At 39.6% G+C, this 24356-nt stretch overlaps 1 protein-coding gene across 2 annotated transcripts in view; it reads right to left on the bottom strand.

Annotated features, from left to right (window-relative positions):
* dnah3 (dynein axonemal heavy chain 3) overlaps nucleotides 1-24336 on the bottom strand; it is a 58374-nt gene extending 34038 nt beyond the window's left edge. The window contains exons 1-27 of one of the 2 annotated variants that reach the window (XM_062964252.1): nucleotides 24248-24336; nucleotides 22798-22925; nucleotides 22302-22403; nucleotides 21136-21361; nucleotides 19917-19989; nucleotides 17531-17717; nucleotides 15758-15947; nucleotides 15337-15532; nucleotides 14445-14570; nucleotides 12716-12911; nucleotides 11208-11387; nucleotides 10956-11092; nucleotides 10420-10525; nucleotides 9795-9973; nucleotides 9265-9449; nucleotides 8162-8285; nucleotides 7883-8036; nucleotides 7305-7449; nucleotides 6588-6799; nucleotides 5001-5092; nucleotides 4614-4728; nucleotides 3551-3667; nucleotides 2984-3163; nucleotides 2071-2207; nucleotides 1372-1573; nucleotides 1031-1123; nucleotides 584-694 (exon numbers count right to left, since the gene is read on the bottom strand). In XM_062964252.1, the coding sequence (XP_062820322.1) occupies nucleotides 584-694; nucleotides 1031-1123; nucleotides 1372-1573; nucleotides 2071-2207; nucleotides 2984-3163; nucleotides 3551-3667; nucleotides 4614-4728; nucleotides 5001-5092; nucleotides 6588-6799; nucleotides 7305-7449; nucleotides 7883-8036; nucleotides 8162-8285; nucleotides 9265-9449; nucleotides 9795-9973; nucleotides 10420-10525; nucleotides 10956-11092; nucleotides 11208-11387; nucleotides 12716-12911; nucleotides 14445-14570; nucleotides 15337-15532; nucleotides 15758-15947; nucleotides 17531-17717; nucleotides 19917-19989; nucleotides 21136-21361; nucleotides 22302-22403; nucleotides 22798-22830 (3798 nt within the window). In that variant the 5' untranslated portion in view covers nucleotides 22831-22925; nucleotides 24248-24336. Of the gene's footprint in view, nucleotides 1-583; nucleotides 695-1030; nucleotides 1124-1371; nucleotides 1574-2070; nucleotides 2208-2983; nucleotides 3164-3550; nucleotides 3668-4613; nucleotides 4729-5000; nucleotides 5093-6587; nucleotides 6800-7304; nucleotides 7450-7882; nucleotides 8037-8161; nucleotides 8286-9264; nucleotides 9450-9794; nucleotides 9974-10419; nucleotides 10526-10955; nucleotides 11093-11207; nucleotides 11388-12715; nucleotides 12912-14444; nucleotides 14571-15336; nucleotides 15533-15757; nucleotides 15948-17530; nucleotides 17718-19916; nucleotides 19990-21135; nucleotides 21362-22301; nucleotides 22404-22797 lie in introns of both variants that reach the window. The other variant, XM_062964251.1, reaches the window with a different exon arrangement.
* Nucleotides 24337-24356: the final 20 nt, after the last annotated feature.

Here is a 24356-nt window from a genome sequence, read left to right as displayed (position 1 = left end):
AATCCAAATGTCTTGTTAATTTGTATGCTCCAGTTGGGTTATTCACTCCCATGAGGTATATTAATCACAAAAGTCATGTTTGTAATTCTGTGCTTCATTGTTTAGAAAAGTAGCTAACTACTAGCATTAAGCTCTGTTAAACTATTAATGTTAATGCTATTAACTATTAACTATTAATGCTAAATATCATTCATTCCCATATATGTATTATAATAGCAAATACAGTAGAGTCTCACTTATCCAAGCTAAACGGGCTGGCAGAAGCTTGGATAAGCGAATATCTTGGATAATAAGGAGGGATTAAGGAAAAGCCTATTAAGCATCCAATTAGGTTATGATTTTACAAATTAAGCACCAAAACATCATGTTTTACAACAAATCTGACAGAAAAAGCAGTTCAATACGCAGTAATGTTATGTAGTAATTACTGTATTTACGAATTTAGTACCAACATATCACGATATATTGAAAACATTGACTACAAAAATGGCTTGGATAATCCAAAAGCTTGGATAAGCGAGGCTTGGATAAGTGAGACTCTACAGTACTATGGTTTAGTTTTACTCATTTTTTTAAGTCTTACAGGTAAGGTTCTTTCTTTTATGGCTTCCGACACTTCTTTTGTCCAGAAGATTGAGGACACACAGATCACAATTTGCCCTGGCCATTGCAAAACCCATTGATTCCGAGGAACCTTTAAAAAACAAATAAAAATCAACAAAATTCCAAAATACAAGTATATGCCTGAGACACTATTCCTAGCCCAACACATTATGTGTTGTCCACTTTGTTTCTCAAGCATCAGGATATCTCAGCAATGAGAATTGGCACCTATTGATCTACTCACATTTGCATGATTTCAAACTGCTGGATTGGCAGGAGCTAGGGCTAACAGCGGGAGCTCACCCCGACCTGGGGCTTCGAACTGCCAACCTTTAGGTCAGCAGAGTCAACAGTTCAATGATTTAACTCAATTTCATGGGTCCAAGACTTCACCAGGTCATAAAATATCTGTGTGTGTTTTTATTACCTCAACATATCCTTCAATGCCCTTTGATATGACATGCCTAATGCTGCTCAACATCATTTCTTCTACTTGTAAAAGCCATTTCTCAACCATGCCCTAAAAAGTGAAAATGAACAATTATCGGGACTTCAGAAACCTACAGTGGCTGAAGGAGAACATTCACAGTAAGAAAAGAAACATCTTGGCACTGTAAAGAAACCCTAAAGATTAGGCTTCTATTACCCATATCCTGTAAATCAGACATGGGCAAACTTTGACCCTCTAGCATTTTCTCAAAGGCATATTTGTACTACTACTGTGGATGATAGTAATGAGATTGTGAAGAAAAAATACAAAACAATTACTTTAGCATGTGCTGGGAAGATTTTCTTAATAAAAGGAACAACTTCTTTCTCAGAGCTGATCATTCCTGTGATCTCCATGTCCTCTGTGAATTCAAGTTTTGCAATTCCCTCAAAGCACTTCTTCAAGTGCGGCTGGACGCGGAGAGGGTCTTTGGTTTCAGACAGAATCTCCAGCAACTCGTCATTAGAAAGGAAGAAGAATCTGTTAAAAAGTACACACAACAATGTTTAACTCGGAATAGCCGGCACATGGAGTAAGAGGAACTCAGCATCACAGAAAATGAATGAAAGGGGTCTCTAAGTATGGGCAGTTTGCAGAGATGGTTTTTATTTATGACAAATTGAGCATCTCTTATCCAAAATTCCAAAATCCTGGGCTAAAATAATGGCACCTTTGCTTTCTGATGGTTTAACATGTACACAATTTGTTTAAATGATGTGAAATTATGTGTTGTCAAAAGCTTCCACGGCCGGAATCACTGGGTTGCTGAGAGGTTTCTGGGCTTGTATGGCCATGTTCCAGGAGGATTCTCTCCTTACGTTTCGCCCACATCTATGATAGGTATCCAAAGCTGGTCAAGTTCATTTAACATCTGTAGACAGTTCCCCATGCAGTACTGTATGCATCCCGTGGCTCAACAAGTCAATATTTTAAACAGATATTAATTTGCACAAACTGGATCTTGTTGACGATCCTACCTTGGAAAATATAATCTTTTCTTTTCCAAATATGTATTCAGGCCCTTCTGGATATCTTCCAAAAGAAGATTTGCTTCCTGAAGTCTCTCCAACATTTTCGGCTGTTCAGTAGCAATCAATACTCTGGTGTCTTTCACCTGTTATTTTGGAAATAAACAAATAGTTCTGAGAAAATGCAATTTCAATTATAGCTCTGCAGAACATGTTGATCAAGGATTGGCAAACTAAAAGTGGAAGGAGCACATCAGCCCCCACAACACTTCAAGAACCACATGCTCACATTACTTGCCACTGCAAAAGAATAAAATAAAACAGAAATATCACAAAACATCCCAACCACTTTCTATGAGATGTGAGGACATTATTGTCATTTTTTTTCCCCTGGGACATTTTAGACCTAAAGAATAGCCCCTTTAAACAAGTTAAAATGATCAAATGATACTTCTTCTTCCTTCTTACTTCAAAAGGAAGCAGGAGAGACAGGCAGGATATATATATATATGTATACACACACACACACATATATAGGCTTGCTGACTGAAAGGTAGGCAGTTCGAATCTGGCGAGCAGGGTGAGCTCCCGCTATTAGCCTCAGTTTCTGCCAAACTAGCAGTTCAAAAACATGCAAATGTGAGTAGATCAATAGGTATCGCTTTGGCGGGAAGGTAATGGCAACAGTGCTCCATGCAGTCATGCCAACCACATAACCTTGGAGGTGTCTACGAACAATGCCGTCTCTTTGGCTTAGAAATGGAGATGAGCACCAATCCTCAGAGTCGGACACAACTAGACTTAATGTCAAGGGAAAACCTTTACCGTTACATACATACATAAATATATGAAGTTTCTAACCTGGTGAAGGTAATACTCCTGCTAGTATTAAATTAAATGCAAATGAAATGGAAACACTTACTGCTTGCATCATGATGTCTTTCCAGTAAGTATCCACTATCCCAAACTTCCTCCCCTCCTCCGGCATCTGAGCAATGATGTCCTCCGAACTGAAGATGGGCTCCAGGTAAAGCCATGTTGACTGGCATTTCAACCAGTTGTCTAAAATCTCTTGCATCGTGACAAGCTTATCTTCCCACCGCTGGGGAGAGAGTGTTCCAAATACAGGTCTCCAAGAAAACCTATTTCGAATTCTTACTCAGAGACTAAAGCTACAGTTAAAAGGAATGGGTTGTTTTCTCTTTTTTCCCCCAAACCATTTCACAAGAATATTTACAAAATTGCACAATGCCGTAACAAAAGGAAACAAACAAAAATAGGCTTGCTTTATAGAAAGGCAAACGTTTACAGGTTTGTTTTGGTTTTGTGCCTATCTTTTGTTCCAAGGAATTCAACAGCTTGTCATATGGAATATATTGATGATGATAACAACAACATCAACAACATGGTTATATAATATCAATATTAAGCTGTTGGGGAATTTTTAAAAACCAGGGCCATGGTGGTTGATACCAATAGTTCTCCTTACCCGACACTCTGTTTCTATTGGTTTGATGAATGGAGAACCACACATTGTCTGAGTCTTGACAATGTGATCATCAAGCAGGAGCTGGATGTCATCAATTGCTGAGAGAATGCTGGTATCCTGTAAAGAAGTCACAGCTGGTTCAGGAGAAGGGTTCAAAATCCCATTACTTTCATCTTAAAACACTAGGATTCTTCAATGTGTTGCTGAAGGCTTTCATGGCCGGAATCACTGGGTCTCTGTAAGTTTTCCGGGTTGTATGGCCATGTTCCAGAAGCATTCTCTCCTGACCTTTCGCCCACATCTGTGGCAGGCATCCGAAGAGATTTTGAAGTCTAGACATGAATTTCTTAGGGCATCATCCCCATTTATAAATCTTGTATTAAAAGAAAAAGAAGGGGGAAAGGGTTATCTTTTCTACATTTTGACCAAAACCCAACAATATAGTTCAATGTTCGGTGCTAATTCCACTGGGATTTTTTTAAAATTTATAATATTTGTTGTTGTGTATCTTCCAAGTCATTTCTGATTTATGGCAATCCCGAATGTCCCATGAACCTATCATGGCTTTTTCTTGACTACTTTGTTCAGAGGAGGGGCCCCTGGTGGCACAGTGTGTTAAAGCGCTGAGCTGCTGAACTTGTGGACCAAAAGGTCCCAGGTTCAAATCCCAGGAGCGGAATGAGCGCCCGCTCTTAGCCAGCTCCTGCCAACCTAGCAGTTCAAAAACTACATGTGAGTAGATCAATAGGTACCGCTCCGGCGGGAAGGTAACGGCGCTCCATGCAGTCATGCCGGCCACATGACCTTGGAGGTGTCTATGGACAACTCCGGCTCTTTGGCTTAGAAATGGAGATGAGCACCAACCCCCAGAGTCGGTCACGACTGGACTTAATGTCAGGGGAAACCTTTACCTTTTTACTTGTTCAGAGGTGGGTTGCCCTTGCCTTCCTTTGATGCAGAGAGACTGGCCCAAGGCCATCCAGTTGGTTTCCATAGCCAAGCAAGGATTCGGACTCTGGCTCAAAAAAGAGTTATTCAAAGAGAAGTGGAGGAATGTACTTGCCGTGTCCCTGTATTTTACAAAAGTGAAGCAGATGTTCGCCCATTCTGATTTCATTTTCTCCATATTTTTCTCTAAGGAATACTCCTTGCTAGCTGCTGCTCCTATGGGCTCTAACCTAGATGTAAATTGAAAATTTAAAAAGTATAGAGATGTAAACAGGGTAATTGGATTGGTTACAGATAGTTCTTGAGCAAAATGAAGATCTTCCCCTGAAAATATCTGACACTGAAAAATCCCAGCTTTAAAGTTTCCTGATTCTCCTAACAAATGAGCTGTAAACACATACATATGATTTCATACACATTTGAGAAAAATCAAGGCCATCACCCCTGTTTTAAGCTATATAGCAAATATTCCTGAGATGGAAGCTTTGAGAAGATTCCTTACTTGTCAATGAATTTTGAAAGTCCGTATTCCAACATATTCATGAGGGATGTTGTTTCATCGGGTCTTATCTCATATCCAATTACATCACTGATCTGAAAATAAAAATGTGGGAAACCAAAAGATAACCCCAACTATAATACAAACCAGTTCATACAGGGTCAGGCATTCAGCTTTGTATGCTACAAGGATGTTATAAGTATTAAGAAAAGTATATGAAACATAATAGTTTAAATGCTTGAAGGAAGGAAGAGGGAGAAGCATTATTAGGGGCCGGGCTGTGGCGCAGGCTGGTGAGCAGCCTGCTGTAATAAATCACTCTGACCATGAGGTCATGAGTTCGAGGCCAGCCCGTGGCGGGGTGAGCACCCGTCAATTAAAAAAATAAATAATTGCCCCTGCTCATTGCTGACCTAGCAACCTGAAAGATAGTTGCATCTATCAAGTAGGAAATAAGGTACCACTTATAAAGTGGGGAGGCAAATTTAACTAATTTACGACGTTGGAATGAGGAAGTGCAGTCACAGTGGATGATGAAGCAGCTGCTCCCCCCCTGTGGCCAGAATCGAACATCCCCTCAGGAGAAGGTTAAATTGCCTCTGCGGCTTCTCTGTCTCGGTTCTATGTGTGTATGGGCATTGAATGTCTGCCCTATATGTATATAATGTGATTCGCCCTGAGTCCCCTTCAGGGTGAGAAGTGCAGAATATAAATACTGTAAATAAATAAATAATTAATAGTATTCAATATACGTTTTCATGATCCTAAATTCCTCCTAAAAGAGAAACTCCATATTGAACATGGTAAAAATATGCCTCATAACCAGCCCTGTTCATACACTTAGATTGAGGGAAAATGGATGCATATTATAAACAATAAATTCCAAAAAAAAATTGCAAGCATTCATCCATGCTGCCATTAGGGCCTCCTGGATATTCAATGCTACGCAAGGGGATGAGTTCCTACGGGACACAGCATGTTCCTTTTCCTAAGGAACAAAAGAGGCCCTTATGAATTTTGTGTGTTTGCCTCCCTACATTCAAGAAGCAGTTAAATTTCCAGATAGGAAATACAACAGGAAACATGTAAAATCGTTCAATACAAGGGAGGGAAAGAAACCCAGATGTAAAAACATCTTGGGAAGATGATAGATGAAAGTAAATGTTTGCAAGCATCCACTGTTTGTTATACTCCAAACTAGCCGGAATCTATTTTTTTAATTGCTACAGCAATAGCCTAAGTTTAGGACTGTCTCTATGACCTTTTTATTTGTGGTACTGATTCTAAACAATACAGACTTCAGTTCCCAGAGGACCCTGCCATGAAGGCGAGTGGTGAGAGGATCTTCAAGTTGTTGTCCAGCAACGTTTAGAGATCCACAGGTTGGGAATCATTGCATTAAGTCAATTTACCACTCCCACATATTCAGCTTAAATTCAGTCAGTCTATCTGCTGGCACAAGCCCTTGTAAATCAGATTTGTGAGAAACCAGCCTGGAGGTAAAATGAGAATATACTTTTCAATCAAAGACTCCAAAGTACCCTAATTTGAAAACAATTCAGAGTGCACAGTCTTGGTTGTGTACAGTACCTGCTCCCAGTGTCTATCCTTCATCCCACGGTTGCAGGCAATAGAGAGAACAGGGAGGTGCTGTTTGAATTTGTCAATTTTAAATTTCACATTTTCTGCTAAACGCCTAGGGCCAGGGTAGTCCACCAAGGACTTGGTCAACTTGTACATGGTCCTCCACATGTTTGCAACATCTTCAGTGATTTCTTCAGCATTCAGGTTTACCAGAGGTCCTGCGTGCAGAATCAAAAAAGAAAAGAAACATGATGAAATTTTCAAAGCACCTGCAGAGAATTATGGGAAGCATGAACTGAAAAAAACAACCAATTAAATATCACAGTATTATCTTAAATGGCACAAAGTCCAGCCATGGAAGACTACCTCAGGAGGGTTTTATGCTTTTAACAACACTGTAAAAACATTTATTTAAAATGAACAGATACTCTCATGTGACTGGAATGGTATCACAAATCCTTGCTGACAGCTAAAAATGGGAAGCCAGCACTATCAACAATGCAGCTTAATTCCGGTCAATATAAAAGATAACATGCAAGACTGTCACTCTGTCTGTCTAGCACAGGCATGGGCAAACTTTGGCCATCCAGATGTTTTGGACTTCAACTCCCACAATTCCTAACAGCCTCAGGCCCCTTCCTTTTCCCACTTTCCCACTGTCAACCCTCAGGTCAGCAGATTTCCTTCCCTGAAAATAAGTGATTAACATGAACAAATACTCACCATTCATCCATTCCTCGGACCTCACACTGAAATTATAAGCAGTCACCCAAAGCTGCTCAAATGGTAGTTTGTGAGTGATAATGGTCTGAAGCAGGGGAAATTGACTTTTTTCTCGTTCAAGTAATTCTTCTTCTTTATTAATAGCCTATAATAGAGAAAGGCGTTATTTCTGTTTTCAAAAATGATCTATATAACACTAGACAAATCATATAATGTACTTTATGGGAAGGTTTCAGACTGAAGCGGCTGAGGGGGAAATTGTGGGAGTTAAGTCCAAAACACCTGGAGGGCCAAGGTTTGCCCATGCCTGATCTACACCATTGGATCTTGGCCTGAGAAACAAGGAGCTTATCACTATGTGCACTGAAGATTTACAGAAATACAATGGTTATATCATAAAGAAAGTGGGTTTCCAGAGCCAAGTGGGGACTCCAAAAATATATTCCAGCACTCAAATTGGCAGTTCAGTAAACCACTTGTACTTATGTGAGAGAGGGGAAAAATGTCTCCCTATCTTTTCTTCATCCCACGATAACTGCATAAATCAAGCAAATCTATTCATCCCTATCCAGACTAACTTCATATTCAGCCAGGGCAAAGTCCAAATTCTTAGATAACTCGCTGAATTTTTCCACATTGTTCTTCATTTCTTCCATGGTCATGACATCTTTCTTTCGGAAACTATCAACTTCTTTATTGTAACCTTCCAGGATACCCTCAAACTCTGAGCATCTGTTTGGATTCAAAAAGAGTAAAGCTCACTGTCATGTTAAGGCATGTTTATGAGTTGAAATAAATCAAAAATATATGCACACTGAATTAAATACTCAAAATCTTTAGAAGGTGTTTCATCATACCTTTTGATCAAAGCAAGTTCTGCATGATCCCGTCGGTTCATCAGCTGGTTCCTACTGGTTTCAAAAATGATCTCAATCTCATCCGGCCAATGCAGAACAGTACTGTTTAGTTTTATATCATCATCTAGGGGTTAAAAAAGGTTGTCTTTCAAAACCATCTTTAGGACAAGAAAATGACACAAGTTTAGTGCAATTAAATGGCAGAAAGGAGGAAACCATGAAAATGAACAAAATCTGGCTACCAGTATTAAAAACTTTAAAATCAAGACAGCAAATAAAGAGCAACACTCAGAAAACAGAGGAATTCAAGATATGAAATTATCAGGGCCAGCTAACACCTCCCAACAAAGGATTCCCCAGGAAGCAGCCATGCTTTGAAGCTGAAAGACCATTCAATGCTAATCAAGGTGGCCAATTGTAACATTCACACTTGCCTCAAGCAGACTAGAGTTCTTCCTCCCACCCTGGGCATTATTCCCCACTTGACTAGTTTCCAATAGACCCCACAACCTCTAAGGATGCCTGCCATAGATGTGGGCAAAACGTCAGGAAAGAATGCTTCTGGAACATGACCATACAGTCTGGAAAACTCACAGCAACCCAACTTAGTGCAATTGGTTTTTATTTTTAAATTTTCACAATTGTATCACCCTCTTCCTCTAAGCAAGTTGGGGCAGCACACAAAGGGTTATGCCATTTAGGATTAAAATAGCCTTTTAGACATAAGATAGCAAAAGCCCTTGTTTCTTTGCCAGGGGATTTTCTGCCATGGTATTCTGGGTTATATGACTGTGTGGAAGGGCCCCAAACTGAAATTGACAAGGTATTCTCCTTCCCGTTGCTTTCAGTGGGAGAGAAATGTCAAACACATAGATCTGCTGAGGAGAAAGGGAGAAAAGTAAGTCACTCTGCCTCCTATAAAACTTGACTGAGCTAGCCAACAAGGATCTGAAAGTGGCAAATGGCCCTTCACGAGATTTCTCATTCCACCCCACTCTTTTTTTTTCCCTTTGGCCATCCTAATATGTAAATGCCACCCTTAGAATGGACTTTTGCCATAGCTCCATGTGGACATGTTCAGCTTTGGTTGTCCCAGAACATACAAGGAAGGTCCGCATAGTCCAACAAGAACTCAAGTCTGTAGATAGCCTCCTTAATTTCACGGCGCAGTTTAAAAACAGTCACATCGCTGGATTTTTTCAAATAGGCCGTCAGCTCAACAAGCTCTTCGGTGTTCAAAGGCACTTCACTGACTTTGTCTGCAATTATGTTGTACTGATTGCAAATGCTACAAACAAAGAAAAAGATTGTAAATTTTTACTGGCATCAAAATAGTTATTGCTGCAACCCTTGCTTTCTTTGTTTTTGTTTTCATTCAGCTATATATCTAAGAGGGTCAGAGTGAACTTTTTAGATGTCATGGCTAATCTATCCAGGACAGTCTTTAGTGCAGGCATGGGCCAACTTCGGCCCTCCAGGTGTTTTGGACTCCAACTCCACAATTCCTAACAGCCTCAGGCCCCTTCCTTTTCCCCCGCAGCCGTATAAGCTTAATTCCAGATCAGGAATGCTCAACTTGAACCCGTTATTCCTCATTTCTAGTTAAAGTCATAATTTTTTTAGTTGAGCATACCTTTGGTTTAACTCCCTGTTTTCCTCGATTTCAAACTCTATCAGTCTGTCCTTCAGCCTTTGAGTCCGTTGGCAAAGCAATTCATTCAGCTTTAATGCATCAAGGCAAAACATGGCCAGAGGAACAGTAACGTGCATAGAGGCTATTTCTTTTTTCAGTTTTGTCAAACCATCGATTTTCTGCAGAAGAACAAAATTACTGTAACAACAATAAAAACAAGGAAAAGAAGTGTGCATCTGTGTTTTTGTGTTAGTAGGGCTGTGTAATTTCTGAGACCTCCAAATTGCTGCAGCCCACAGAGATTTATGCAAGAGATCATCAAGGCTGGTAACATTTTTTTGCTGTTGGATCGAAGGACAATACTAAACAAGAAATACACATTTTTTTAAAAAGGAAGACATAAAGAAATACAAAAGAAAAGAAGGAAGATTCAAACATAAAACTTCTCCAACAAAATTGTGCCGGATTTCTATCCTGCAAATCCAGTCTGAAAGCCCTGATCTCAGATGCCTCCTTGGAGACATGAATTTCAAACATAACTTCTCCGGAACAGAGAAGCCAGTCTTTGCCAATATTTGTTCATTCCTCAGCAAATATTGCTTTTAATCATATAATAAATGCATACCATCATAAAATCGTCCAGATCATGCCGCTTGCTCAAAAAATCAGTCACATCTTGCTCTGCATTGTTGTTCAAGAGATCGCTGTATTTGTTGTACACGTTTAAATATCTTAAACATAGGAAAGAACAAGAAAACAGAAATTCTCAAAACCAGTCATTAAGAGCAAATGCATGAAGAACAAAGTTATGGAAGTTAAGGCAGTGTCAAATTGCATTAATTATACACTGTAAATCAGGCCTGGGCAAACTTCAGCCCTCCAGGTGTTTTGGACTTCAACTCCTAGCATTCCTAACAGCCTCAGGCCTCTTCCTTTTTGCTTAAGCTGCTGAGGGGAAAAAGGAAAGGGCCTGAGGCTGTTAGGAATGCTAGGAGTTGAAGTCCAAAACACCGGAGGGCTGAAGTTTGCCCAGGCCTGCTGTAGATGCACCCTAAGAGTTGGAGCCTCATCCCAATATACTGCAAATCACCCAGATGCTACCAAGAGAATATGGTATACATTCTGCCCTTCTCCAATAGAACTATCAAGATATATACTTACTTTTGTGGACCAATTAGATTGCGATCAAATATCTCGCCTGTTTTCTCCAAATATTTGGAAACTAAAGATTCATCTGCTTGGACAGTGCGAAGAATTAGGTCGTCTCCTTTTAATTCTGGGAAAAGTTTAACTTGGACCTAAAAGACAAAGGAGAGCATCCCACAACAAAAGTAGGTTTACATAGTAAGATAAATATATTCACTGAATATGCTGTAGGTCTGCAATTAGACTTCCCTTCAAAATGGTACATACCTTTGGAAGTCCCTCAGAATTCTTTAGAACCTCCATGAAGCAGCGAAAGATTAAATCCCAGCAAGCTCCTGTATCTGGCTCAAATATAATGTTGGGATCCTCCACATCCAATTTAAGGACTAGTATTTGTGGTATAAAGAACTGCATTTCATCGTATGTTTCTCCAAAGTCATTGCCATCCTGAAGACAAAGAAGAAAGATGCTGTTGATATTGTGAATAACGTTAGGAAGAACTTCCTGACTGTAAGGAGCTGTTCAACAGTGGAACTCTCTGCCTCGGAGCCTGGTGGAAGCTTTTAAACAGAGGCTGGATAAGCTGGCCATAGAATCATACTGGAAGACCACAGAGAAATACTTTCTCTATAGATCTTCTGGGTCTTCCAGTGTAACTTTGTTGACTACAAAGTCATATTGGAAGACCTAGAGATTCCTACAGAGAAAATATTAATCAAAACTGCAAATAATCCAGTCCACAAAAGTTAAAAGTCACAAATAAGGACTAACTGAATATGTGGGGCCACGGTGGTGCATCGGGTTAAACTGCTGAATTGCAGAACTTGCTGACCGAAAGTTTGGTGGTTCAAATCTGTGGAGTGGGGTGCGCTCGTGTAGTTAGCCCCAGCTGCTGCCAACCTAGCAGTTCAAAACCATGCAAATACAAGTAGATCAATGGATACCGTTCCTGCGGGAAGGTAGTGGCACTCCATGCAGTCATGCCAGCCATATAACCTAGGAGAAGTTTACTCACAACACCAGCTCTTCATCTTAGAAATGGAGATGAACACCACCCTGCAGAGTTGAGCTCGACTAGACTTAATGTCAAGGGGAAACCTTTACCTTTTAGAACTGTATATGTAATGTATATACCAGGGGTCCCCAAACTAAGGCCCGGGGGCCGGATGCGGCCCATCGAAGCTATCTATCCGGCCCCCACGGCACAAGGGCAGAAGGGCGTTGGGCTAAATGACCCAAGGGGTCTCTTCTTCTCTTACAACCCTTATTATTATTATTATTATTATTATTATTATTATTATTATTATTATTATTATTATTATTATTCACATTGAGGCTGGGTGGCCATCTGTCAGGGGTGCTTTGCTTGTGCTTTTGCTGCACAAAGGCAGAAAGGGGTTGGACTCAATGGCCCAAGGGGTCTCTTCCAACCCTCTTTTTTATTATTATTATTATTATTATTAACATTGAAGCTGGGTGGCCATCTGTCAGGGGTGCTTTGCTTGTGCTTTCAGTGCACAAAAACAGAAGGGGAATGGACTCAATGGCCCAAAGGGTCTCTTTCAACTCTTTTATTATTGTTGTTGTTATTATTATTTATTATTGCTCGGTGGCCAACTATAGTCCGGCCCTCCAACGGTCCGAAGGATCGTGAACTGGCCCCGTTTCAAAAGTTTGGGGACCCCTGGTATATACCATTAAAAACATGAGCAATAAAAATGTATTGTGAAGAAACTTACTTTGCAAATCAAAACAAAGTGTTCAGCTTTGCATACCTTATGTATCTTAAAAAAGGAAAGGAGGTCTTCAAATGAATTAATGACCATTTCCCGTAGTTGTAATGACATGAGGATTGCTACTGAGGCAAAATATTCTTCTATCTGTTGAGAAGAGTCCAGATCGTTCTGTGGAGCAAGATGGAGCCAATTGTTCTTCTGATCGATAAAGAGATCTGCACATGTGGGAATCCACCTGTAATAGGTAAATTAATTTTATCTTGTTCATCCTGAGTGCTAATTTCTTTAAACAGTGACTTGGAGGCTGTCTCGGGGACTGTGCAGTCAAAAGTCGTCTTTGTTTAATGTTTATGGTTTTTGGGTTTTTAAGAAGTTCCTGTTCTCCTGGTTTTGGATTTATGCTTTCTGTTTTTGGATTTATGTCTGTGTTATGATTCCTGCTGTTCTCTATATTATATTTCTATTGAACAGACTTGCTGTTTGGACTATTGCCCCTTAAAAGCCTTTTTCCCTTTGCTTTTTGGACCTTGTTTTTGAACATTGCCTTTCCTATTACTTTTTGTGTTTTTGCCTTTTTATATTTGTCTTTGCTTTTCTCAATGAACGGTTTAGTTAGTACTACTGGACTCCTGTGTGGATTGAGTGCAAAAGTGGTTTCCAGGCTAGGGTTCAACATAGGTCAAGACACTTCACATCTAGTCATTTAGTTCTAGACCAGTTGTTTACAGTGAAGAACTACCTAAAATCACTTCCCTGTTTTCCTGCCTCCCAACAGACATCACAGAAAACAACATCTTTCTCTAAGTAAAGGTCAATTCAAAAGGAAGAATATTAACATCTAAAAAACACTTTGTACTGGCTTTACAATACAGGCCTTTGAGCTGTGAAAATGGTTTTAAAAGCATTGGCCTGAACAAATATTATAATGCTTTTAGAAGCCCAGACCCATTTAGGCAAATATTGCCAATAGAAAAAAATGTACCAGTGTATGAAATGCTCTTCTATTCAACCTGAATAAATAACGCAGCCTGATTTAAGAATTGTGAACAGCCCATAGTTCCATACACTCTAAAAGCTCAGAGCACACTGATCTCAAGTACGGAAAAAATGTTTTTCTTAATGAAAAAGCAATTAGCATTGAAACACTGATGTATTTCAGTGGTCTAATGAGCATGTTTACATCTTACACTCTATTCTATTTCTGCAGTAATTCTAGTTTATGATAATTTGAATTTTATAAACATTAAACTAAACAAGTCCATTACACTGTCTTTTATTGCCAATAGCCTCTATTCGTGCTGATCCGAAACATTTTCTCTAATGGCTTTGAAAAGTACTGAGCTCATGAAGGATTTACTATGATCAAAACTAGAAATGAATGTTTTTAAAAAGGCTGGGTTGTGACTATTCTATTCTCACACAGGCTTCTCTCTAGGTAGGACAAAACTTCCATTCATTTAAGTTGACAAAGCCTGTATTCATGTTGCACAATTATAGCACTTTAGCTGTCATTGCTAGGAGTTGTGGTTTTATAAAACACTTTGAATCGCGTGCCAGAGAGCTCTGATGCCATAGTTCAGAGGCATGGAGCAGAACCTTTAAAATGCTCATCATACTACAAATCTCATACATTCAAACATATACTTTACTTTATAATGAGAATACTAGAAATTCTGCTTGAAAATCTTTTGTCTGAAGGTCCACTTTTGAATCCCATGTTGGGAGAAAGCCGGAGTATAAATATAACAAAATAGAATGGCATTCTGACCTGTTCAGAAGAATATCATGGGCTTCCTGGCAGTGCTTGTGGATTAATTCCTCGAATTCATTGGGCAGCAGTGGCAAATCACCTGCAAGGATTTCCTTGGTGCGAACAAACCTAAGTTCACAAAATCTATTGAGGAGAGGGAGAATGAATAATTGCCATAAACACAATATCATGTTATAATGCAAAGAATTCATGGAGTTATGATAATATCAGTGCCTTGGGAAAATAAGAAATTATTTTGATTCATGTCTGGATTAGGATTGTAATTCTGTGCTTTATTCTGCATGGAAGCAAGAAGATGTTGTGATTGTTTTCCTTCCACTTCAAAACTATGCTATTTTAAATGCTTCACCATTTTCAGAAACTATTTCAAGTTCAGGACTTACTCTGTATAAAATCGGCACATGGCTTTTTTGCAAACAAACAAGGCACAAAACACAAAGAAAGAAACCATGAACAAAATCTGGCTACCAGTATTTAAAAAACTCTAAAATCAGGACAATAAATAAAGAACAACACTCACACAACAGGGGAATTCCAGAGAGAAAGCAATCAGAACCAGCTAACACCTCCCAACAAAGGATTCCCCCAGGCAATAAGCAGCCAGACCTTGAAGCTGAAAGGCTATTAAATGTTAATCAAGGTGGCCAATAGCAACATTCACACTTGCCTCCAACAGACAAGAGTTCTTTCTCCCACCCTGGACATTCCACAGATATATAAACCTCACTTGCCTAGTTTCCAACAGAATTCACAACCTCTGAGGATGCCTGTCATAGATGCAGGCCATACAGCCCGGAAAACTCACAACAACTCTATAAATTCAATGCTATAATTTCAGATAATGTATCACAGGTGACAGAATTCGCTTTCTTGAAGCAAAGCTACTTACTCTTTGAACCAGAGGTGCTGTAAAGTAAGCATCATAGGGTTCACTGTAAAGAGGTGACTCTCATTCCAGATTTTCACTTCCTGGTACATCTTGTGCCATGGAACTGGTGCACGGATCATTCTTTGCGGGAAAGGCCGTGGAATGTTGCATATGAAAAGCCTCCTTCTCTCATCTGGATCCATCAAGATATAATCAACTAGGATAAAAACCACACAAAGCACAGAAATAATAAGGCAAATGCAGATAATCTGGACCCCCTGGTAACATTCTATTGGATGACAGTATGTTCTATTTGCACACATTTTCTGCTGTTTCACCCACCCACCCACCCCAAAAAAAGGAAAGGAAAGGTGGGATAATTAAAAAATGCCTTTTGATTGATAAAGCAAAGAATCTGCCATCTCAGCTCCATTGCGCTTACCAATGTCTTTCATTAGCCAAATATGATAATCATCTTGAATCTCTTCTTTTAAACTTTTCCGTAAGGCCTCCAGGTGCAGATTGGTGAGAAAGCGACTTGGGATAAGACTTAAAATATTCTCCATCACAAGTTCATCCTGTGGTGCCAGCATGTCTTTCCGGATGCCTTTATGGATGTAGTAACAGTATCGCTACAACCATCACCAAAAAATCAGGAGACAGAATTACCATTGTTGGCTTAAGTACAATACCAGGAAACTAAATGCAACTCAGGAGAATAGTTAATGAAACACTTGCTGCAGGTCTTATTTGACACTGACTTTCCTGCGGAACTTAGGTGCCATCTACACTGCCATATAATGCATTGTTTGAAACTGTAGGGGCCCCTGGTGGCACAGTGTGTTAAAGCGCTGAGCTGCTGAACTTGCGAACCAAAAGGTCCCAGGTTCAAATCCCAGGAGCAGAATGAGCGCCCACTGTTAGCCCCAGCTCTTGCCGACCTAGCAGTTCGAAAACATGCAAATGTGAGTAGATCAATAGGTACTGCTCCGGTGGGAAGGTAAAGGGGCTCCATGCAGTCATGCTGGCCACATGACCTTGGAGGTGTCTATGGACAACGCCGGCTCTTCAGCTTAGAAATGGAGATGAGCACCAACCCCCAGAGTCGGTCACGACTGGACTTAACGTCAGGGGAAACCTTTACCTTTACCTTGAAACTGTACTATATGGCCATTGTAGACTCTTAAAATGCAGTTCAGTTATATGAGTCTCAACTGACCATATAATGCAGCTTCAACTCATAATATGGCAACTCATAAATGGGACCATAGTTTCAACTGGAAGTTTCCAAGACTAAAACAAAAAAGCCCTGCTTCTTTTTGGATGATTGTTCCACATGGTGAGCCGCCAAGACCAAAGGGTACAGAATCTCCCCAAATCATCCCATGCCAACCTGGTGCTCTCTGCATGACTACTTTTTGCAACAACAGAAAACAAAATTAAAAACCAGTTGCCTTATGTAACTCCAAACTCCAGGAAGTTATACTGGGAATCCACTTTATTATTAATTAGGTTTAGTTCTAGTTCAGGTTCATATGTTCTGGTGTTAGTTCTGTTCCACTTTCTTAGCTGAGAAGACACTGCCAAGCTTTCACATAGCAATCTGATTGTGAGCAGTGAGTAACCCAGCCCTGATGTTCTTCTTTGTTTACTACAGACTGAAAAACCACGTGAAATCATTTAAGAACCAAATCAAACTGCTATATAATCCAGCCTCCTGATCTGTCACTGTGAGAACAGAATACATGGTTATATAAGATTTGGGATAGTTTTTTTTCTAAGTGCTATGTGCTCAAATTTGGCATGCCATTGATTTAATTACTGATATGTTCTGAATTGCTTTTGTACTGATTAGCATTAACAGGGACCCTTTAATCAACTACAAGAGTTATTTCAATTCCTGATAGACTCTGAATTGCTTGGGTCTCTATCCAGAGTTTGCCCTGAGAGTCCACTATTCAATAACTATAAAATAGGCAAAGCAAGACTAAGTTATCGGAAAAATGAATACATTGTTGTTACATGCATATACTGCCCCTTAGCATTTGCTTCCCAGTTAGCTAAGATGCTTTGAATTATTATGTGTCTTTGTCTTTTATGCAGAAAAAACATATTGATAAAATTATCATATGTTTCCAGCTTTTTAGTAAAACTATAATATATCAGCTCTTTTTCACAAACTTCCAATCTCTGGCTTTATACATTGCGTAAGTACCTCCAGATCAATATCAGTAGGTAACACTTCTTCCTTGCTTATCTTGTCTTCATAGTAGAGCATCACAACCAGCTGTTCTTCTGGAGTCAACGGGTGGCTGTCAGAATAATGAGGAATCTCTACCGCTGGGGCTTGCTGATTCATCTGTAAGGAATCTGAACCATATGCTTGGGATGGTGCTGTAACACTGGAATACAAATCACTGGTTTAGTAACCTAATAGCCAGACATGCAGGTTTAGACAATCCCAGTCATTTTATGCTTTTGTCATCTCCTTATTCCATAATGTAAAAACAACAACTATATTTATGAATCAACTATGTGAATTTCAAAAAAAAAAGCCAGTAGGCTGATAGAAATTGTGGGAATTGAAATCCAAAATACCAGGAGGGCCGAAGTTTGACCATGCCTGTTATAACTGTATGGCCCTTGCAACACCCAAGTAAGTTATTACTATTCTTCCTTTCTATCCACTCACCCATTACAATGGTGAGCAGACTCTCAAAATTGGATGTGGTAACCAAAACTCATAGTTTTTCACTGCATCCACAAAGAGATGCTTTCCATTGATATATCTAACCAAGCATTCTTTGTCTCTCTTCCTCTATATGCCTGTTCCTTATCTCTTTTTAATAACATTTCTGTTGAAGGTTTTCAGATCAACTAAAATTCCACAAATATGCAAAAGGGACAAAGAAAATGATATTAAAAGATAAAGTATACACAGAACAAAGCAACAGATGACTTCCACTTTGACTTTCAATATATTTCAAGTTCATCGAAGTAATAAGCCAGCAATTCTCTTCTTTCTGTTCCATTACATTCTTTTTCAACAACCAAAGATATTTTTCTCCTTCCTAAAACTGAAATATTTAGTATTAGAATATCAATTATCCTTCTAAATTCTGGTCCAACATCTAAGCCAGTTTTACATCATGACAACTAGTACTCAATTTTCCCACCTTTATCAACAGCAATTTAACCGCAATTATTTATATAGCCATAAACTTTACATGTTATATAACACAGGCCTGGGCAAACTTGGGCCCTCCAGGTGTTTTGGGCTTCGACTCCCGCCATTCCTCACAGCCTCAGGCCCTTTCCTTTTCCCCCACAGCCGCTTAACCGAAAAGGGGGCTGTTAGGAATTGTGGGAGTTGAAGTCCAAAACACCTACAAAGCCCAAGTTAGCCCATGCCTGAAACAACATCACTAAATCCATTCTATTTTTAAGCTGTCTTGAGGCACTGCATTTATTTTGTATTCAAACTCCAGTAGTTCTAATAACATCCTTTTTCAAGGTTACATCTCTTTCCAGTTATGTCTGTAATCAAATCTCATAACCTTTATTCAGCCAGACATTATTTCTTGATTTCCTTTTAAATTTACTTTCCAATTCCTCTGATCCGCCATGACCTTTCTCGGTTCAATCTTCTCAGAATCCTTTGTTTATATCTTGTTATTTCCATCTCCTTCCCATTTTTTGTTTTCAAGAAATTCTCCTGAGAGAAAGCAGCTTCCATTTCATCTTACTCTCACCCCACTCTTCAGTCTTGCCAGCTAATCCTTTCACTCTTGGAGGGTTTTTTTCCCCATCGATGTAAACCCCTTAACAATCAATTCCAAACAAAACATTTCAGAATTGGCTTTTAACATTTTTTAAAAATTGCTTTAGCAGTCTTATTGATCAACAATGCGATCAAGAAAAATATGTTTTATTAAATAACTAGCTTGGGTACCCACTGTTGTCCAGATTTTTTGAAAAAGTCGATTTTTTTAATTTTACAAAATGCATAAGGTTGCGGGTGAACTACAACTGACATCATGCCTCAGAAACTCTATCAATAAAGTTTGTTATGCTGGGCAAGTTTGCTGTAGATGCATCATTGGTGGGGTTTAGTGTGCTCTCTGGCTACAGAGTAAACTACAACACCCACCATGGTGAGTGAGTCCCCTCAAACCCCGCCAGCAGGTTGAGTTAGTCATGGGGGATCTGTGTGCCAAGTTTGATCCAGGTTCATCATCGGTGGACGTCACAGTGTCTCTAGTCGCGGGTAAACTACAACTCCCAGAAATTAAAGTCAGTCCAAATCTAGTAACCTCTAGTAACCAAATTTCAGCATATCGGGTATGTGTGCCAAGTTTGGTCCAGATCCATTGTTGTTTGGGTTCACAATGCTCTCTGGATGTGGGTGAACTACAACTCCCCCAAATCAAGGTGAATTTCCCCCAAAGACCTCCAGTATTTTTTGCTGGTCATGGAGGCTCTGTGTGCCAAATTTGGTCCAATTCTATCTTTCCCTTTCTTCAGCATTGGAAGTGTCCAATAAGTAAGGTTCCATCCCAACGTCTCATATAATAAATTTACAAGAGAAAAATTCACAGTACCTCTCATATTCACCAACTGTGGTTCCTAATGAAAGTTTTGCCTTCTTCTCAGAAGGAACATATTCTTTTGAAACTAAAGACTTAGTTAAGGATAAATACTGGTGAAGAAAGAAGAGGATTAATTCAGGTTTAAGATAAGATTAATGAATTCTCTCTTTACACAATGAAAAAAATGACTTGATCTACACTTCCCAGCCTAATATGTATGACAGGATTTAGTTATAGGCCAGCTATTATACTTTACAAATGCTATAATACAAGCATGGACAAACTTCGGCCCTCCAGGTGTGTTGGACTTCAACTCCCACAATTCCTAATAGCCCACTGGCTGTTACGAATTGTGAGAGTTGAAGTCCAAAACACCTGGAGGGCCAAAGTTTACCCATGCCTGCTATAATGTCAAGACTATATATACAGTAGAGTCTCACTTATCCAACATAAACGGACCGGCAGAATGTTAGATAAGCAAATATGTTGGATAATAAGGAGACATTAAGGAAAAGCCTATTAAACATCAAATTAGGTTATGATTTTACAAATTAAGCACCAAAACTTCATGTTATACAACAAATTTGACAGAAAAAGTAGTTCAATACGTAGTAATGCTATGTAGTAATTACTGTATTTACAAATTTAGCACCAAAACATCGCAATGTATTGAAAACATTGACTACTAAAAGGCAGACTGCGTTGGATAATCGAGAACATTGGATAAGCGAATGTTGGATAAGTGAGACTCTACTGTATTGTGCTATGCTAATGATATAATATATTGTACTCAATTGGCTTATAAGCGAACACAGAAAAGACTCAACAACTAGAATACAAAGTTGTTTTCTATCCAGATTACTGCAAAGGTGTTGTTTTCAACCCACTGATAAGACCACAGGGTTGCAAAGCAGGCTGGATGTTGAAAAGCCTGATAGAACTGAGGCAGCAATCTTCTCCCACAGAATCTGAAACTGAAAGATTTTATCCTTGGTCCAGATTATCATCTCTGGCTTTGTACTTTCCTACAAATATGGGACACATGTATCTTTATACTTGCAACTCCACTCATAGCATCCCAGCCATAAGTACAAATCTGACATTATTGCACAGCTCTCCATGTCTCCATAAGGCCAAGCTAAGGACTCATGCTCCCTGCCGCTGCCACCACCTCCCACTGGCCCAGGACCATGCATGAGATTCATGAGTTCATTTTTAGCATATAGGATACATAAAGATCCAGCTTTTTGTTTCGCCAAGGCAAGTTTCTTCTTTGCCCTTATGGCCGAAGCTATCTTCTGCAGATCCTGCGTTGTCAGGCTGCGTGCTGTGAGAGTATAGTTATTGGCAATGATGTTGCTTGGACTCCGGAAATAAGGTAGCTCTTTGAATGGAGATGCCAAAGTCCAGGATGCTCTCTGCATCAGAGGAGGATAATAGCTGCTCTTTTGGATCATCTGAAATGGGAAGGAGGAGAAAGAATTAGCCAGCTATATTAACTGGTGCTTCCTTTGCTGGAAGAGCTTGGAAAAGTTACTTTGGTTGAATACAACTCCCAGAATACCTAGCTAGCATGATCATTGACTGTGATGGCCAGGGTATTATGGGAGCTGTCATTCAAAAAGTAACTTTATCACTTGAGCAGTGGTGTTGCTCAGCAAAAGGGAATATACTGGCTACATAATGGTTTGAAAACAATCACCATAACACTTGTCTGCTATCACATCCTCACACCCCCATCCTTATGCAACAGATATGCATCCTGGTATATATCTGTTGCACTTTATTCTATTACTTCAGTCGGAATAGTTCCCATGCTTATCCCATTTTTGTCCTTTACTTATTTAACATTCTTGGGTGCCTTTTTTGTCCTCATTCTTCATATATGCACTTTATGGCCTAGTTATTTTTATGCGTTTTTCATGTTTTTATCCAAGCCGTGTTTTATTGATTTGTTACTAATATGTTTTTATTGACTTGTTTTACTTAATGTGTTTTACTATGTCTGTTATGCTTAGCCCCGTGTAAGCTGCCCCGAGTCCCTTCGGGGAGATGGTGGCGGGGTATAAAAATAAAATTATTATAAATTATTATTATCCTTTCTCTTCCTCTCCTCTTCCATCTTACCTGTAATCCCTCGCTGCATCCTTTCGGTAAAGTTTGCAAAACAGGTCTTTCCACTCCAAAGATTTTTTTAAAGTATCAAAAAAGGGAATGGAGAATCCCTGACTCTCTTTTGTATCTCTATCTGAATATCCCTTGCTCTCTCTGTCAGGGAGGTGAGGGTTAAGGAGCGACTGGCCAAAAGGCAGGTGTTGGATTACGGAGTCGTAAACCAACACCTTACGGTGGTTTAGCAGCTGTAATTTAGTGACATGAGAAGCAGATCTTACTTACCTGATACACTTCAGAAGGTTCTTCTGCAGCCAAAGGAGGCAAAGGTGGCAACTCTGGTATTTGTTTGGCATGGCTCATGTTATAGACAGAATCAGTATGTGCCTAGGAATCACAAAAGGTCACAGGAAAACTTTCAGGAAGCATGTAAGAATTAAGCAAATAACGCAAAATAGATCTAGATGCAAATATCGGTCTCTTTTGCAGATGCATCACTCCCTGGTTTAACACATCCATATTCAAACATTTAAGAATGTGACAGAATGGAAGGTGAATGGTGAATATTATTAAACAGAATAAAATAAGCCCTTGCCAGTCTTTGAACTAATATGTTCAAGCCTGACAGTGTTGAACACGGTATAGCAGGGATTCTCACACTGTGCTCTGTGGAGTCCTTGGGGCTCTGCGGGTGATCGTGAGGGGCTCCGCAGCGTTATTCTGCTTCCCTCCTCCTCCTCTTTCCTCCCCCTGAGAAATGATCACATGTTTTTGTACTTACTCTCACAATGTTGAAAGTGTTATCTGGATTCATGATGAATTTTTCCTTGGCTCCAGCTGTGTCTGGATTGTTTTCAAATGTGATCCAATTTCCGTGAAAATTCCCTGTTAAGGCTTCGTTTGCAATGGCTGGAGAAGCAACATCAATTCAAAGAACTCATGTCAGGCCTGACCATCAATTCAAAGTCCTACCACCCCAAAGCTGTACTTTTCAATATCTCTCCAAGGCTGTCAATTGGAAAGTAATACCACCACCACTCCACTACCAATTTCTTCTATCTGATCTTGCCAGATCTATATTTTGTATCCAAAAAGTTACTCTCAGAAAGGGGGCAGAATTCCCTAACCGCATTTTAATCTTTGCTGTTTTTCACAACTTCTTCAGCATTCACTGGATATGTCTGCATTCTTTTTTCAGAGATGTATTCTCAAAATGTGGTCAGCAAACAATACTGCAGTTGGTCAGAAGCACATATAAATATGAAAACACAGTGTAACAACACAGATTTTTTTTTTCATTTCAGGAGTGACGAGAGAAACTGCAAGTACTTCTAGTGTGAGAGAATTGGCTGTCTGCAAGGATATTGCCAGGGGACACCCAGATGTTTTACCATCCTGTGGAAGGCTTCTCTCATGTCCCTGCAAGGGGAGCTGGAGCTGACAGATGGAAGCTCACCCTGTTCCCTGGATTTGAACCACTGACGTTTTGGTCAGCAGTCCTTTCGGCACAAGGGTTCAACCCATTGTGCCACAGATGATGTTATGCAAAGTTCTTGGAAATTAACATGGCATATGGATCAGCTACTTATTCAGGAAAGCCTGCTTTGAGAATGTTTTTAACATTTCCAAACTGCTTTTCATCCTTCATTTGCTGCCAGTGTGATTAACATTGCAGAACGTGTAACCCAATGATCAAAGATAGGAAACATAAAAGTTATTCAATTAAATCAGCAAGCAAATAATCAGTTCCAAATATTCTCTTTTAAATATGGGTGAGAAAGAAACATTCTGTTTTGCTGATTAAAAGAAAGTGAGCGTGATGCTAGTCACTATTTTTTCCTCAGGGAGTATTCTTCAAAGCCTAACCTGAATCTACACTACTCCGATTTCATGCTATTTGTCCCAATTTCTCACTCCTATTGCCGACTTAGTACAAAATAAACACTCTTGCTTCCTGTGCTATTTTCTGTGCAGACCATAGACAACCCAGATTGCTTTCTTCATTTCCCGTTGGCTTTTATCCCTATCTAAATCTGAATTACTCCACGCTGCAGGCAGGCTGTAAGTGTGCTTTTAAAGAAGCCACCAAGGGGGTATCTACAAAAGCAAGGCTGAGCCAGATGTTGCCTGATTCTTCCAAATGCAATGCCTTTACTGGAAGCAGGCACCCAGTAAATGATCAGTAAATGAGTGGATGGACGTCTGCGTCTACCTGTTGCTGTCCCGATTACCTGTCTCTGTGCCTGGTTGCTTTTTGCAGCTCAAAAAGAACTTCTATGTATGACATTCTCTCTTTCACTTCTAAGCCTGAGTAACCAGGGTGACAGCATTATTGTCACT

This window comes from Anolis carolinensis, unplaced genomic scaffold (assembly GCF_035594765.1).
Source record: "Anolis carolinensis isolate JA03-04 unplaced genomic scaffold, rAnoCar3.1.pri scaffold_13, whole genome shotgun sequence".
NCBI lineage: Eukaryota > Metazoa > Chordata > Lepidosauria > Squamata > Dactyloidae > Anolis > Anolis carolinensis.
Note: the sequence above shows the minus strand (reverse complement) of the source record. Positions and strands in the feature narration are given on the sequence as shown.